Here is a 17,677-nt window from a genome sequence, read left to right on the forward strand (position 1 = left end):
ATGGCAAAAGACCAGGGAAGGAGAAATGCTCAGGTGCGGAACTTTGAAGTTATCTTGGAAGGAATAAGGGAGCCACACTAGGGGAAATGATACCATGCCTGGGAAAGAGCTTCACTTCTGCAAAAGTAAAGCTGATGTCACAGAAGTGGAAGGCAGGGGACACTGGTGGGAATATATCTATATGATGGAAGTAGCTAGCTTGACAGAGGTGCTTAAGTTTTAAACTACACAACAAGTATCATACAAAGTAGAATTGTGCAAACTTTCCAGTGTTTAACTCCAACAGTACTACGAAAATAATACCACAGCCTTGGCCTTTTCTGCTTAAATAACAAATTGCAAGCAAGAGCCAAAGATGTCTATCATTTGGAGAGCAAAAAGTAGACTGAGACCACACTCTCACTTTACAGATAGCTACAAAGATTACATGAAGATAGGACTGTAAAGACATATCTTTAAGTCCCTGCCAACCTAATCAAGATGGTATTAACAGTGATCTCACACTCCATCTGCCTGGCTAGTAATTTATGAAAAACGTACTTCACTATTACAGGAAAAATATGTTGCACTGCTTGTGGCCACAAACCTACTGCAGCAGCTCAGGAACTCTTGGATCAGAGGCCATGAGACCAGTTCTTGACATTTACCAGGTACTTCCCATGAGATGTGATTCATTCATATAGCAATTTTGTTTGTTTATTTGCCCTACTGATGATCTCATCTTCAGACAGATAAAATAGCTGATAAAAAAACGTACAGTCCCTTGCAATTGAGAGTATACTACCACCCTGGTTTGCTTTTCATCCTGTGAATCTACACAGGCACCCCACTTAATTTCATGAGATTCTTTTGATGAGTGATACATCGCCCTACTCTTGCACTGATCAGACAACATTTCTGATATTACGCCTTTTCCTGTCAGAAAAACAGAAAAAGTCATCTTGCTTATCAAAACTGTATTTTTTCAATTAATATTGCATGCTTGCTCCTTTAGCTTACACAGCCTTAGAATCAGACCTATAGGACTTGCTAGTTGCAGAAAGGAATGGGTTTTTTTGGTGGGGAGTGGTAGGGGTGGTGATGGAGATGGAGTTATTTTAGAAAACAATGTGAAATCTTTCAATTTCCATCAAGGCAAAATTCAGGGGACAACATTCTAATCAGAATTACATAACATAACCTCTGGGAACCAAAAAACTCCCAGCCAAAACCAGTACCAACACACTGGATTTAATTGCTAATTATGTCAGTCTCAGGTACAAATAGGAAAATTCAGTCTCAGTAGCATTTGTTCCATCTTCAGCAATGAAGATGAAGGGAACTGAACCCTTTCCCTAAGCACAAATACTCTTGTGGCTCCTATACTCCTCTATAAAACTAGACATTGCAAAACTTATTGTACTGCAGTACACATTAATACAATTTTGAAAGACACTGGGTAAATTCTCCAGTGTTCCTCTGAAAGTTTCTAGCTGTGATATTTGCAACTCATACTCAGATTTTTTGCCCCCTTAATTTTGCTCCTCAAATACTTTCATTTTCTGGAGTGTTCAGAAACACTCACCAATCTCACTCTGACAGATCGAAAACCCTACAAATTTGTCTTTTAGAAATATTCTTGGAAAACACGCAATCTTCACTTTATCCAACAGATACACACTTCGTAGCTTTGTTAATATATGCAAATTGTCTGATTGCTTGAAATTACTCATTAACCAGGCTGGAGAGCTGATTACCTGATTATCCAAGAGAAAAATAACTTAGCATGATTTTGTGTCATTTGACGGTCTAGATAATTTTCTAATTAATTTGAGTTTTCAAATGAATTCAGAGATACTACTGAAAAACAGAGAAGAGGTCAGCAATCTAAATAAAGGTAAACTTTCCAGGAATTTTCTTCTTACAGCAATCATTTGTCAAATGTCCTCATTATTTACAGACACTTCAGACACACACACACACAAAAAATGAGAACTTAGACTTCCAAAAAACATTCAAAAACCAACGCATGGTTCTTCCATGCTACTGTAAATACATCATGTAGAGCTGGATGTAAGATTAGTGGTGCATTAGTATGGCACATGACATTAAACTTGCACTGTTACCAATAAATTCTGAATTATACACGAAGAAATATGTAGCAGATAATCTGTCAATATGCTGAGAGAATAATAAATACTGGAAATACATACTTGCCACTGAAAAGTTGTTGAGTGGATATGGCAGATCCACATCCTGGGGCTTCTCCTTATAGCCTATGAAAGAGCCATCTGTCTTTAGCAGGAAGTATCTTGGCCGCCAGTTTTTTATATATTCTCCTAAAGGAGAAGAAAAAAAAAAGTTCATTAGCACTGTACAAAAAAACCCAAACTTGAATATTAAAAAATGTATCATATTATCGGTATCAAACATTAATTATACCAAAATCTTTTCAGATGTTTTCAATTTGCAGAGAAAACCCTAATTCCATCCAAAAGACGGGAAAATTAAATTGCAGTGGTAAGCCTGGACTGTACAATGATGCCTCTGGAATAAGAAGCTACAAGTACGGTATATAAAACTCTACATTTTATCATACTATACTTTTCAAATATCCTACATGCTTACACCATAATTCAATTTTTTTTCAGGAAAAAAAAAACAACTCTAAAGCTTGACTTTTAATAGCCAAATGACATCTAAACTACTACAAGGTAGAACAGTTACCCTGCTGAGCAAAGCAGAAGTGATTAATTTCTTCAAAACATACACTAAGCAAATACAAGGAAATTGGGGGTAATGGAAAAAATTTATGCAGAATATGCTTAAAAAATGTAACTGAAAGCAAAAGGAATAAACAAAAAAAAGTAGAAGCCAATTACATTGTAAGAGGTAAGTCCACTAATAAATCTACTGTGCCACCTTCCCCCTACCCCAGCCTGAGCAAAAGATTCTCCAATCTATGAGGAATTTAGGACCAGAAACATACAGAATACACAACCCCCTAATTAATGCCACTTATTTGCTATTAAGGGTGGAAAATTTCCTCAGTACAATGTCACACCAGAATCTCAGCAACAATTTCATCTTTAGAGTGCAATTACTCAATTCGGTACAGGCTAGTTTAGATTTGCCCAACTCCCCTCATCTTTGATTTCTGTAAATTCTGTGGAGTAAATAATAACTATTACTAAAACTTTACTTAAAGTCACTGTTTCATCATTACAGAAGTGAGTATTTTCAGAAAAAAAAGTGTATTAACAATGCAGAATTTCCAAGAAGGAACCTAGGACTTCTCACCATTTGTGAAATGCTCAGAACGAATCATCCCAGGGGCTGCACTGGTCCTGGGCTAAGCCCCAGCCCACCAGTGCCCTTTACCACCTCACTACCCTGTTAGCTGTAGTTATGTAGCTTTTAGGCCATTCAAAAGTCAGAAAGAAGTTTATATCCCCATACCGTGGAGATTACTTTGTTAAAGCGTAATCTAAAAATTCATTAATTGCACCTTCAGCTTTCCATCACAGCAATCAACTAATTGTCACTGAAGTTCAACATGGGAATTGCTGATATGGCCTTGATGAACTTGAGCACAGCTTGTAAGGATTTTGACAATACCCAGATCAAATCCAACTGCAGCCACTAACATGTCCAATTTTCAACATGTATTTAAGCAGAGAAGGAGAGTAGGGAATACAAGATGGAGAAAAGAGGAGAAAAATTAACCCTGGGCTATTCAGGCTGGCTTACATAGCAAAACTCTTTCCTATTTAGTCCTGCTTCTACATAGCAGGGTACTTGCTTGACTTTGTTATGCAGACATTTTCACATAGGTAGAAAGAACTGAAAAAGCCCAAGTGTGACTTAATTTGACCACTAAATGACTAGAGCAGATATCCTAGAGGCACTAGTTACACTTGTATTGATGCAGAGCTTTATCTCAGGCCTTCGGTTCCAGTTTGGCTGGGAACCTCCCTACTGATATTGCCAGTCTGAGCTCATTTCACAGTAGGAAATCCCAGTTAACATGAAAGCATGCAACAAAAACCAAAGCAAAACAAACAGGTACAGGATACTTCGTAAGTTGAAGAAGAAACACGAGTGCAGTGTGGGAAAACAAATGTGCAACTTTAATACCAGCAACAATGAAAAACTATATCAGCATTACATGAAAAGCAATAAATTAAGTTTGATGAATACTTGAAAATGAAATAATTATAGGCCTAAGTAAAGGTATGAGTCATATTTTAAAAATATTTAAAATATGCCCTGCAACAAATTTGCTGAAATCTGCATGGACTCAATAGTTGAAGGCAAAACAAAACCTAACATATCAGATCATCCAATGTAAGTTTTAAAAATACTAACATCTTAGTTGCTTTCTTAAAGAGATGATAGAGAGAATCTTCTGTATTTTTCTAATAAACTATATCTCCTTTCATTGTAAGAGTAAGTGACTGTTAGGAGAGAAAGTGCCTGTTACTGTGTTTGCCATCTATCAAGATCTTACTCTTATCTAGAAGGCAGGCACCTAAACCTACTGAAGAATTCTAGGAGAGCATGGAGACTGCATCAACGTGCCTAAGGCAGGTCAGCCATCCAAGGGCTCAGGTTTCAGAGAGAGTCCTCTTTTGTGCAAGGAATAAACTGGAGAGGGAGATAAGCAGACTCTGCTCTAAGAAACAGGGCTGATAGGGTAAGTACACTTAATAGTCACTCAGGAAAGAATGGAAGACTTTGTTTGCTTACATACACTCTCCAGAAGGAAACCTGTTGGAAAAGGAAACTATTCTAACGGGTAGCCTTACAGACCCAGCACACACTTCTCCAATCACTTACTCCCTCTTCACCACTTAGGACAACACTTTAGATTGAGCAGCCAATAGCAGCCAAACACAGATTCTCTAAATCAGAAAACTGGACAGATTTTTAATCATCTGCTGAGTTATGCAGCTGATGTTATGCCTGGAGAAGAACCATTAGAAGAGTAGCACTTCCAAGCTCCTCTGAAGAGAATTAGCAACTTTGGATAATCATAGGACAGGTAAGTACCAGTTTACCTATGAGCACAGCTGTACCTTTGTTTTCGCTCTGCAAACTATAGCCAGACACAGAAAAAGCAATTTAAAAGCCATTGTTAAACACTATGGCTTCATAAGGATCCATATATTTCTTTCACAGACATATTTCTTCGAAGAATTTTTCTCCCAAGTTGTTTCCCAACATGAATCATGGCCAGACTACTTTTACAAAACATCTATACAAACATGCACACACACAAACTCTGGTTTTGTCTTGAAAATACTAATCCAATTCCTCTCCAAGGCCTATATGTGAACATTTATCATCTGCCCTATATTTATTTTGTAATTTAATTAAGAAATGGGTGAACACTTTTGAAGACTAAACTGTGGTATCTGTTCACTTAGCTACTCAAGTGGTTTAAGGGCTCTCAAGATGCACTCTAGGTGCTCTCTTGTAACTGCATTCCTTTTACATAATCTGCCTAAAGACAGAATAACATTTTAGTCCATACTTCTTAATACATGTGCTTACTGATTTGCCTTGAAAGAAATTCTCCATATAAAAAATGCTACAGCAAAGCAGAGTATTTGAAAAGAAAAAACACTTCCACATGTCTTCTAACTTAGCAGTCCTACATCTAAAAAAAAAAGCTTATTTCTCAGTATTACCAATATTAAATAATTTTAAAGATATTTGGAATGCATGTTTATTAAATACTTCAACACAAGCAAACTAGAGGAAATTTACATGTGAAATTTATTAATTCAAGTGAAAAGTAATTCTATGAGAGACGAGAAGTCCAGGCAGGCTAACTAAACCACAAGATATCCTGACAATTTAATAAAACGGAGCTGCAGTATCTAAAAAAGCAGTGGATCTGCCATAGAGCTTTAATCGGTTTGTACCCTGCTTCCTGCTGAGTTATTGTAAGTTAAATTATTATTTTGCCTAAATTTACACCCTTCTAAGTTGAAAACTACATTCTTTTAGTATCTGTTTATTAGACAGTAAGAAGAGGTCTCTAATTGCAACCTCTGGAGCAAAGAAAGCCAAGTAATTCCTACATCATTTTAATTCTAGGATAAGTTTTTTAAGCTGCTTAAGGAAAGTGGCACTAGAATATGCATCTTGCTGATCCATACAGATAATAAATACATACACACAAAATACAAATTTTATGTTGTTGGGGTCTGCTTTTCTTAATAACTACTGAGAGAATACACCCAAAAGATTAAGTAAGACAGCAGTATATTCCTGAAGCACATGAAAATTTAATCCGATCTTCATGCAAAAAGCACCCTTGTAACATGCAACTCTTTAATTAACGTTGTATTTAATAATACACTGGCTAACAACAGTAACAAAGAGTGCTTAATGAAGGTTTGTTTAGAACATGACCCTCGCGGCTGCCTCTTTATTTGCCTCTGTACTGCAGCCTTAATGATTTTTCTTTTTTTTGCCTTTGACAGCCAGTAACAAGAAACCTGCCTTCAGGACATTTCACAAAATATGCTGATTCCAGTGATGCAACATTGGTAGTTTTCATACTGTTGAGAAGCCTCACAAAGGAGAGCTTTCTAAGAAATTGTATGAGCAGTAAAAAAAACCTGTGTTAGACAAACCTATCACTCAGAAGTTTGCAATTTTTTTACTTTACCTCGCAACCCAAACTCTCTCTTCAAACATGTATTTCACCTCAGACTCGGCAGTTGCTATTGTTAAGTCTCACCATTTGTAATCCTTAAGCATATGGAAATTTAGCAATTATTGAAAAATTAATCAGCAATTTTAAATTAATCTTGTTATTTTAAAACGTATTTTAAAAAAACACTTTTGCAAAACATCTACATTTTTCAATATGTAAATGGTTTCAGAGGTGTGAAGGAAATGTCTTTAATATACAGTGCTGATAAGCAACAGAAACCTGAGTTCAAAAACTTGCTTCCTTAAAAGAAGCAACAGCTGCCACACAGACACAAGTGAGATTTAAGGGGGGGAAAAAAAAAGAGAAAAAAACCCTCCAAAAAGAGAACACACCAAAATTCTGCTTCTTGTCTGTTTCATCAATTTACTCAAATGGATTTAATAGAAATAATACACAAACATTGTCTCCCCTCCTTTTTTTTTTTCTCTCTTTTTAAGGCATTTTTTTGTTAGATCAAACTCCCTACAAAAGCATTTAATAAAGAGGGGGGGGGGAACTAAATTTATCTAAGAGCATGAAGCAACATTATATAAAAGTAAATCACACAACTATATGCAAGTTTTCTTTAAACAGAACAACTGTAATTAATGTCAGGTCAAATAAAATTGTCAGAAATAATGCCAGTGGTTTTGAGACTGAATTTCCTTACCTTGGCCCTCTGAGGGCAGTGTTACCTAACACACGATTGGAAGCATCAGCAGACTATTTGATTAAGTCAGTAGACACTAAGTAAATGCAAAGCACTTCTGTTAGAATATTTACTTACTTTTAATTTCATTGTAAGAAATTTGCAGCACAGTTCAAAGCTACTGTATAAAATAAATGTTTAAGATAAGTAGAAAGTATATCTATCCTAATAATTTATGTCCTTCAATCTAATTGAGTGTGCAATCATACATTATGCAAGTATTTTACAAAATCTTATTGCATAGTAAAAATTTAAATGAACCTATGATTTTTTCTAACATGCCTTAGCATTTTAAAACGTAGTTTTATTAGAAGCCCTCTCATAAGTATTTGCTGGCAGTTCAAAGAAAAGCAGAATTTGGAACTACCACTTTCTGATTCTCTCTTACACTGCGAGACAGTGATTATTTATTTATACTAACTGTTTTCCCACAGTTCCCAGTAATGCTGAATGACATTTTGAGCACATCTGTACTTGCATTAGACAAATGAATTTTTCTAGTCCCAGCTGAGAAATAGGAAACATTTCATGCTACATGTGAGCATTGGCTTATACCACAGCTAGGCTTCCATTAAGTTTCTTGCAAATGGCAAAGTTTAGGTGAGAAAGTTCAAGTGCCTTTCAGTGTCACAGCATCTCAATGATCAGCTCAGATAGAAGACTGGTCAATTTATGTTCAGCCATTTAAAGGTAGGTGGCCAGAAACCAGTGGAAACCCCACAGATGTTAATATTGTGCAGAAGGCAGTGAGCAGCCTCGGGTATGAGCTCCAGAAGTGCCTCAGCTGAGCAAGGGGGGAGGAAAGCAGGGACAACCCTCTGTCCTCCATGCCAGCCCAGATGCACTGAAGAGCTGGCAAACAGCAGATTCTTTGTTCCTGAAGCAGTACTAAGTAGTGACCAAAGAGAAGGGCTCCTACTAGGAAAGCAGATTCCTCCCAAGCAGAGGTGCAGTCAGCAGGCAGGGAGAGGACACGGAGCAGCTCTTCGTGGTTTCAGGCGCACCACTGTAGCTAAAGTGATGGGGAGGACCAATCTCTCCAATGGAAAGATTTTCCCTGCCCTTACTGTGGGGTTTTCTTCTCCCCACGCTGTAAATGCAATGTACAAATGTATTCCAGGATTCTAGGGTTCAAATCACAAGCCACCATGGCTTTGTCATTACGACTGGTGGAGTGAGTCATTGTCCTACCTTGTACAAATGCAGCAGCACTTCAGCTCCTGTTATTTATTCAACGATTTCCTGTTGCATTAATAATCTTTTCTCTAAAACATGCAAAAAATCTAGAGGAAAGTACTCAATAACAGAGAGACAGACATACCATTATTCACACATAAATGCAGTTTTGAAATTGGACATCTACAATACCCACTCAAAATTACTGGTGTGTTTTGGCAACGCATCGAAAATAAATGTTCATTTTCATATGCATGCAAGTTTGTCCTTTTAAAAAATCCTACCAGAAATACTGAGTTAGCTGACATCCTGACAAATTGAGAATTGACCTTTAGCATGCCCATTTTGAGCCAGCAGGAAGAAAAACTTGCCAGTTTCAACATCACTCTCACTTCCCCCTCATTCTTGAAGGATAAGAATTAGAACAATAAATAAGTTAAATAGCAGTTGCTATTAACACATGCTGTCTGGAATACAGAGTCCTCTATTGCATCAGCATCTCTGAGCAACAAAGGTGATCAATATTTTCTAAATATGCTTGCTATTCAGGAATGGAAAACCAAGGTCTGTTTTCCAGAAACATTTCGAACTCTATTCACATTTTCTAAATTTCTCTCATGCACAAGGCAATACAGGATAAAAGCCCAAAAATGCTGAACTATTTATCTGCTTTTCAGAGCAGATTTTTATTTTTTAATAGTGTTAAGCTGTACTTGTGTAAATGCAAAAAAGCATTTTAAATATGGTTTCACGTATTATTTTATAGCTAAAACCTTAATGTTCTCAGTACTTCTAAATATTTATGTTTTTTATATAGCACTATCAGTATCAAGTAGTACTTTGTATAACAGAAAAAAATACTACTTTCCTTTCTTTTGCTTTTATCAAGTGCTAGTAGACCAAAGGATCTTTTTCAGGTTTTGAAAATATTTTAAGAGTAGGGCAAATACACAAATACTAATCAATAAATTACAGTGAATAAGACAGTCAGTTACAGCAGCAATAATGTAAATTCACGTACTTGGTACAAATGCATTAAATCAGATGATTAAAATATAAATGCTTTTTTCATGTGGCCAAGTTGAATTAAACATCTTCTTAATATTATCTACTTACAGCATGTTGTAACACAGCTAACACCTGTTTACAAAAGAAATTTCAAACTCCCCATTGTTTGCAAAAGAATATGGTAAGTTTGACAATAGCATTATCATTCAATTGAGTTTCTTTAACAGATACATGCGTCATCAAAAATTATGTGACTTTTCCCCCTTTAAAACTGGTACACTTGCTAGCATGTTTTCACAAAGCAAACTGTCTCACTTTTAAAACTGGCACATTGTAACAACTTTAAAATAGCTCCTCTGAACTTTCTCCTTGTCACTAGGTGTGCTCCTAGACTCAAACCTTGCCAGGTGCCAAAAAGCCAGCACCAACACCATTCACCTACGTTTCTCCCTCAAGGCACGTCACTGAAGTCAACCTTTTTGCTTTGTTGCTTAGCCTGCATCATTTGCAAAGAATCAGCACGAGATAAGCCCAAGCACTCCTCAAAGTGCTTGAGCTGGAACACCCATTAATGATGTACACATCAAGAGATCTCTTTGGTTGCATGAAATGCTTCATGATAGGCAGCCTTGCAGCACTACCCAGAGTAACTGAGCTTCACACCAGCAGTGATGGAACACATAAAACACCACAATTCTGGGAAGAAGAACCAACAACCCAACTAACAGGCAAAAAGAAAGTCTCCATTTGCAGTGCTGGTGACCTCTGTCTAGGCTCAGATGCAGAAATGGTACTCAGGCAGGAGGCAGCCACACCTGAAGTTTCAGCTAAAACTGACATAATCCAAAACTGACATCTCCCACTCGGCCACAGTGATGACAGAAGGGCACATCAAATGCTCTTGTCAGTAGTTACTGTTATCAATGACCTACAGATGCTTATTAGACTTAAGATGGAAGACACAATAAAGTGGAGTACCTTCACTTTTGGTAAGGGCTTTGTGGGAAGCACTGGTTAGGTTCATTTCAATAATATTTAAGTCATGCTGAAACTGACCAAAAAACCCTGATACATACTGATAACATGAAGATATGTCTGCAATCCACATCCACAAAGCACCTCAACCACTGTTTCATTTTCCATTTTTCAGTTCAGTACAGGTATCTGAATGTTAAATGTCATGTAATATTAGAGATGAAAATTCATTATTTTAAAGTTTCCTTTTCTGTCGTCAAAGTAAGAGATCACCTGTACAACAATGCTTTCATTTAGCCTTTCTGGCCTCTATGCTTGGTATCCTTTCTCACATTTCTTTCACAGTATCCTGGAAACTCACCATAATCACTGAACAAGAAATAAGAAAGGATTTTAGCAAAAGAAAGAAAACTATATTCCTACGGAGCAATCCAAATTTATTTTATGTGCAACTGTCAAACTGGGAAATATAAGCTATGCCTGACCAGCTCCTTGCCTTCAGAAAAATAACTGAAAATAAGATCAAGCGAAAGAGAAAATTAGTTGCTAATCTCATTCTAACCCCTAGCATACTCTATAATACTGGACAATCACCAATTGGCACTTTCTGCATAAGAAAAGCTCAGGATGCAGAAGTAGGGGTATGCAATGTACCAGGCTTACGGCAGACAGACAAAGCTATGTAAGAACTTGTAAAGCACCTGTCCCCCAAATGTCTGAGACTGAAATAACTACATTACTCTTTCTACGTCCACAAGCACCAAATTTGTTAAGTTGTTGCTTTGGTTGTTTTTTTTTTTTTTTTTAAGCTCACCACACGGAGAAACCAAAAGTTTTCTTCCCTACTACAAGAAAAGGCTCTTTTTAGGAATAAACAACGGAGGGAGGGAAGATATTAAACTCCTGAACTAATTAACAGAAGTAAAGGAGGCGGTGGGGGACAATGATAATTAATATGTACCCTCCTCCTAACCAAATCTCCACATACATTCATTCTGTATATGCACACACAACAGCAGCATCATAAACCGTCTCAAGTTCTTGCCATTATTCAGTTCGACATCTGCACATGTTTATGCGTCTCTCCAAACAACCTCTTGAACACCCTGCTGGAGCTGTCATTTTTTTCTTCTCCCTATCTGGCAGATGGCAAGTCAACAATCGGCATCAACAGCAGCCGAATATCTCCCCCCTCCATCCGACCCCCCTAAACAGACACAATAATAACTTCTTTGTGCTTCCCCACAATGCAGCTGCTTAAACCATTTCGCTACAAGGCTGCTTTGCCTTAATAAAAAAAAAAAAAAAAAAAAAAAAAAAAATCCCTTCTGTCAAGTCTAAAAAGCAGCATAATGTTAAGCAAGCTAAAGCCACAGCACAGCTGCAAACGGGCAGACACATTGACAGCTCCTCCCTTAACAAAGCCCTGTGAATTGAAGGGGGTTCATCTGAGGCTCACACAGTAATTAGTATAAAAAAGTCCGACAGCCTCTATTATGCTAGGAAAAAAAAACTGGACAGAACTGGGCTGCTGTTTTGCGTCAAGAGTTCTGCTGCAGAGTAGATAAATCATGTTGGTTTTTTTTCCTCTCTTTTTAAAGACAGTAATAAGGAGGATGAGAGAAGCTAATTTGAAAACTTGGACACAGTAATTGTACCATATGGTGAGCATTTATCCCTTCTGAAATACACGCTAACAGTCACTTACATGCACAGTGCTTTGTTTTACAGTTGTTATTCTCCCTACCATATTCATAAAATGGATCTGAATATCCGATACTCCAGAGAAGTTGTGTGTAATTAGCAGCAAAACTGCCTGAGCTTAATATATTGGCCTACCATAGCAATCCAATTAATTGCAGAAAATTCCATGCCCCCAAATTTAAATAGTGTCCACTTCAAGGATTTTTTTTTTTTAATTTCTCTCAAACTGGCTAAATATCACACATAATAAAGTTCAGAGAAGTAATTTATTGACACTAATACTCCTTGATACTGTTGGCTCTAAAACACATGAGCAGAAAGTATTCTTCTTCTCATCCATGCAGTATAGTGGAATTAATTCAAGAACCATTTAAGAGTAACCACAAAATATTTCAGTTCCATCATATTTGGGACAGGAGCTATTAAGTAAATTAAAGGTGAAACTGAACTTCAACACAAGGCACGGGAGGGAGACAAAGACTTCAAATCCACTCCCTCACCTCCACCCCCATTTTCTTCCCAGATCATCCTTTGCAATATTTTTGTTAATAAACCAAATGCTTAATTCATAAGGACCCCTGCAAAATTTGGGAAATATACCATCCAGCCCTTAGGATCTGCTTGTTCTTTAGGACATACTTCCAGCTTTTCACCCTGTTCTTACAACCAAATCATCATGAAAACAGACAAGACAAGGAACCAGTTGAGTGGAGCTGGGAAAATGTAGGTTTCTTTACATAAAGAAATACTGTAGTGAAATGGGAAAATCAATAAATCTTAAGTGCTGCTTTCAGAAAATAAGATGTAGTGAACTTCCAAGCAAGGGAAATAAAAAACAGATTAAGAGATGAAAATTTAGTGAAAAATGAACCAGACACAAAATGAAGTCTGCAGTTGAGCACAACACACTTGCAAAGAACCAGAATGGTTTCTTTCAATTAGTTTTTACCTCAGAAGACAACAACAGAATCTACTTCAGGGAACAGAAAAATACTTTCTAGTTCAGAAAGGAGGTATTGAAGCGGAGCTTTAAGTACTAAAGTGTCCCAGAACTAGGCAGAATACATCCACAGGTACTAAGAAATTGTAAGTGAGGTGAAAACTACAGGCAGAAAAAAGCTATCCTTCACTGATAACAGGTTGACTGAAGGATTCTAAATGGAGAATTACACCCCACACCCCCAAGAAAAAACAAACAAAACAAAAAACTCCAAAAGTTTGAAAAAAACCTTGAAAATTTCAAGTAACTTGGCCGGATGGCAATCAGAGAAAACTGCTTAAAATTCTGGTTTTAATCACAGACTTAAATAACATAAACTGACATAAGATAAACAAGGCAACACTGCTTTTGAGTAGAAAAACCATGCCCATCATATGGGCTATCTTTAAGAATGTCAAGAAAATAAAATGGATGGAGACTGACACAATTTATTTCATATTTTAAGAAAAGCTTTTATTAAGTTTAAAGAAATTAATTGTGTGAATGAAAAAAACCATGTGGTGGAACAGAACAGAAAAAGGAAATTGGGTAAAAGAAGGAGATCAAAACAGGAATACATAGTCAAATTTTCAACTTTCAATCCATGAAGCTCTACAATTCTCTGTTAGGAACACTTTCAGTCAATATATACAATGATCTAGGGTTACCACTGCATGTACTGCAAAACAGTAAAACTATTTGAGTTTATTAAGAATGAGAGGAATTTCAGAGTGGCAACACTATGTCAGTGAGCTGAGAAACACCAGACGAAATACACTGAAGAATTACTTGAATTAATAAACAGTTACAGAAATAACCTGAAATGCTCACACACTGTTTAGTTTTAAATTAAGCAGTAAAGAACAATTAATATACCCCTTGTTTAAGTATGCAATACTGAGAAGAAAGGGAAATATTCTCATTTGTAAAGTTACAGAATTTTACAAACACTGTAAATATTATTCCAAGGTAAACAAATAAATTACAGTTCTGATAACTACATTTTTAAAAATGACAAGACAACAGAAGAGCTTCCGAGACAAAACACACACACACGGAAATAACCAGAGTTAGAGAAAAGCATAGTGAGGAAAGAAAGACTGGATTAGGCTCCACTTTCAAAGGAAGAACTACGACAAAAGGGTTTAACAACACAAGTGGCCAATAGCAGGGTACCAGTCATTTCACAGGAACATGTTTTCAGAAGAGTTCAAGAAAAGTTTTTCACACATTCTGTATGCACAGTCCTAGCTGAATGCTATAAATTCATCACGAAACTAGTGGTTTGCACCATGGCAATGCAGCCACTCTCCCACCAATTCAGCACCCAGTCCTACCAGCACCTTTAGAAAAAGCCAGCCTCTCCTTGAATGCTGTGACACGTTTCCAAACTTGTGTGAGCACTTTCTCTTAAAAAATTAAAATCTCCCAATCAGGAAATTGGAGTAAACATTCAACATAGACATGTTCTTCCTTTAATTGCTATGCATCTTTTGTTCTAGCACAAATCTGGTACTAGCCAGGAAGTATTGATGGTGAACGAAAGTCCCAGTTCTTGGCCACTTTGGTTCACCTCAACTACAAGAACAGGAACAGTATCAGGGCAGTCCATTTAGGAAGGTGAGGACCAGCTGCAAAGAATATGCAGTGTATCCCACATCCCACTCCACTGCACCAGCACTGGCACCCACACAGCTGAGACAGGTCTAAAGAAAGCACACCCCAAGAAAAAAGGCTTTGACCAGATCAAAACAATTTCAGGTCACTGTACAGCTAGTATCAGCACAAAGGAAAGATGGGAGTAATTGGCTGAGGGCAAGAAAGATGCAAAGGAGAAGGGGCATCAGCATGAACTTAGGCAAGATTAACTACTAATTAATGAGACTGCTGCTCTGCCTTGTGAGTGCAATTCTTGTTTTCCAGTCAAGCTAGAAAATCAGGTTCAAGTGATTCAAGCCTCTAAGATCAACTGCATCTCTAAGCAATGATGCCACAATGGTTCTGACAAACTATTAAGCCAAGAATTTCCCTAATAACAACTGCACGTTCTATACAACCAAATTATATCCTGACATGTGTCAGAATATACTGTCATTTACTCTACACATATATACACAGAAATTATAGATCAAAAATATGTAAACTATGAAAATCTCTGTACTCTGACAAATAACTGAAAAATCACTTAAAATGCACCATTTGAAAAGCTAGAAATACATACTTCTACATGTGAAAGAGTCATTACAATTTAATAATATTACAAAATCTTAGCAAATTAGAGATCCCAATATAAATTGAAATTTTGAGTTAGCTGTGAAATATGTCCTATCCTAACAGCAGTGCTAAGAAGAAAATTTGGTCAGTAAAGGATTTTCTTAAATTTACAGATTACAATTAAATTAGAAGAAGCTAAAAAAATAAAAACCCAACTAATTGATAACCTCAGAATTCTACGTATTTCTAAAAGCTTTCACTGCCTTTAATTTAATAAAACAGCTCCTAAACCCCACATAAGAACTATAACACAGTTCAATTCTAATGTACATATCTTACCTTAATTTATCTTGCATGATTTTATTATATTACAATTGCAATAAATATTCAGGCAAATGAGGCATTAAAAGTCTTTTGCTTCAAGTTTTTCCAGCCTCTTAATTTAAAAAAAGCTTGAATGAGAAGAAAAAATGCAAAATTTTCAGCTCTGCCATTTTACTAGCACAAAATTTCTGCATCATTTTCAGTGATTTTAGAAACTTTTAAAACACAGCTATAAAATATGACCCCCAAATTCCAGCCACAAGATGGAACTGAAAGATGACTGGCCTGGATAAGACATATAAATTTATCTCACCAAGCTCAGGATGAAGTTTGTTACTCTTTTTTTCACTAACAGATACATATCTTGTGGTTTCTCTGCTATTAGCATACAATTTCTTCCTAATCTAACTACTGAAAAAGGCTTAATGACTTAGCCTCCAAAACAGTCTAATAACTTACAGGATGACCTTAACTAGATCCCAGCAAACTCTACAATTAGTTTATTCAATGCAGAAGTAAAATTTTATACATGAGAAAACACTGATAATCTCCTCCTACATCTGGCTTTTCTGAAATTCTGATTATACATACAATAATTAACTGGCACCAAATATTTAACATTTGTGACACCAAAATAATAGGGACCAATAAGGAACTGTAATTTCCAAAAAAATATATTTGCATTTCTATTGAATTAAATAAACAAATTTGATACGCTCTTAGTGACTTTTTTCCCTCTAGAAAATAAACAGCACAATTCTTTAATTAACAAAAATTAAATGGAAACTTACAACACTGACTTGAAAATCCTTGTGAAAGTCTGTACTGGTGATGTCACAAATGCTGTCACATCTGAGCAGGTATTGTCTGTAGAAGGTTCAGAAATGTCCATTTTAATCAAAGCATTTATTAGAGGTAGTTGTGAGTTTCGCTTTTATTTTAATGGATTAAAGAATCCTTAAGAATCATGGTTGAAACTCTCTTTTAAAGTAATAAATTAGGTAAAATCTAAATAGCTGAAATACGAGGATCTGATCTGTAAGAAATATAAAAACTTATGTAAGAGTGAGGGCAAATCCATACTTTAGGCTTCCTTCAGCCTTTAATAATGATGTTTTCATTACACTGATGTAACACTTATATTTTCTAATTTGCTTAAAATGAACTACAAATTATCTCCTCAGAGTAATAAAACGCCAGAGATAAAGTACTACAAGACAGAAAACACAATTTCTCCAAGCTTGCAGTTATTTTTAAATTAAATATTTTAACTTCATGATACTTGAAAGCCAGTAATATCTTCCATTTCTCCCCACTGCGAAACACTGTTAAATAATTATTTTTCTTATGTCAAATCCTCACATGACTGGCCCAAACCCCAGAGACAGAGATGGGGACTCTTAATCACCTGGATGCAAGTTTTAATTGTCTGCAAAAAACCTTGTCCTCCTCTCTTTTTTCCCTATGCTATTTGTGAACATGGCACTGTCAAAAGGACCAAGCTGTACTATGGGAAGGGATTTGAGCTGTGTAGGTGCCCAAAGAACTCTTAAACATTCATCTCCCTATTTAGAGCCTAACTAGATGCTTAAGCTTCTTATGAGGCAAGTCATCTACATTCTATAATAATTTCTGTATGTCCCCCGTAAGACTAACCAAACAGAGAAAGAAGCCTTTCCAATAAAGACTTAGAGTGAGAAAAACTTGGGTACAGAACTTCTTAAAAGATCTTTTAGAGTTTCATGTCTGTGACATAAGAACTGGAACAAATGACAACTGAATAAAGCTATGCTTCTATTTCAAATTTCAAAGAGGGGGGGAGAAAAAATCTTATGCCAGAATGAGGTATGAGGACATATGGCCAGTCTATCACCTGACTACCAACAGCACTACTAAAGCT

At 36.4% G+C, this 17,677-nt stretch overlaps 1 protein-coding gene across 3 annotated transcripts in view; it reads right to left on the bottom strand.

The window, feature by feature from the left end:
• The window catches only part of AKT3 (AKT serine/threonine kinase 3), a 149,872-nt gene that overhangs the window by 67,592 nt on the left and 64,603 nt on the right, over positions 1-17,677 (bottom strand). For all 3 annotated transcript variants that reach the window (XM_069009909.1, XM_069009912.1, XM_069009910.1), the window contains exon 3: positions 2,193-2,318. In XM_069009909.1, coding sequence (XP_068866010.1) covers positions 2,193-2,318 — 126 coding nt within the window. The remainder of the gene's footprint in view (positions 1-2,192; positions 2,319-17,677) is intronic.

Source organism: Aphelocoma coerulescens, chromosome 3 (assembly GCF_041296385.1).
Source record: "Aphelocoma coerulescens isolate FSJ_1873_10779 chromosome 3, UR_Acoe_1.0, whole genome shotgun sequence".
Taxonomy (NCBI): Eukaryota; Metazoa; Chordata; class Aves; order Passeriformes; family Corvidae; genus Aphelocoma; species Aphelocoma coerulescens.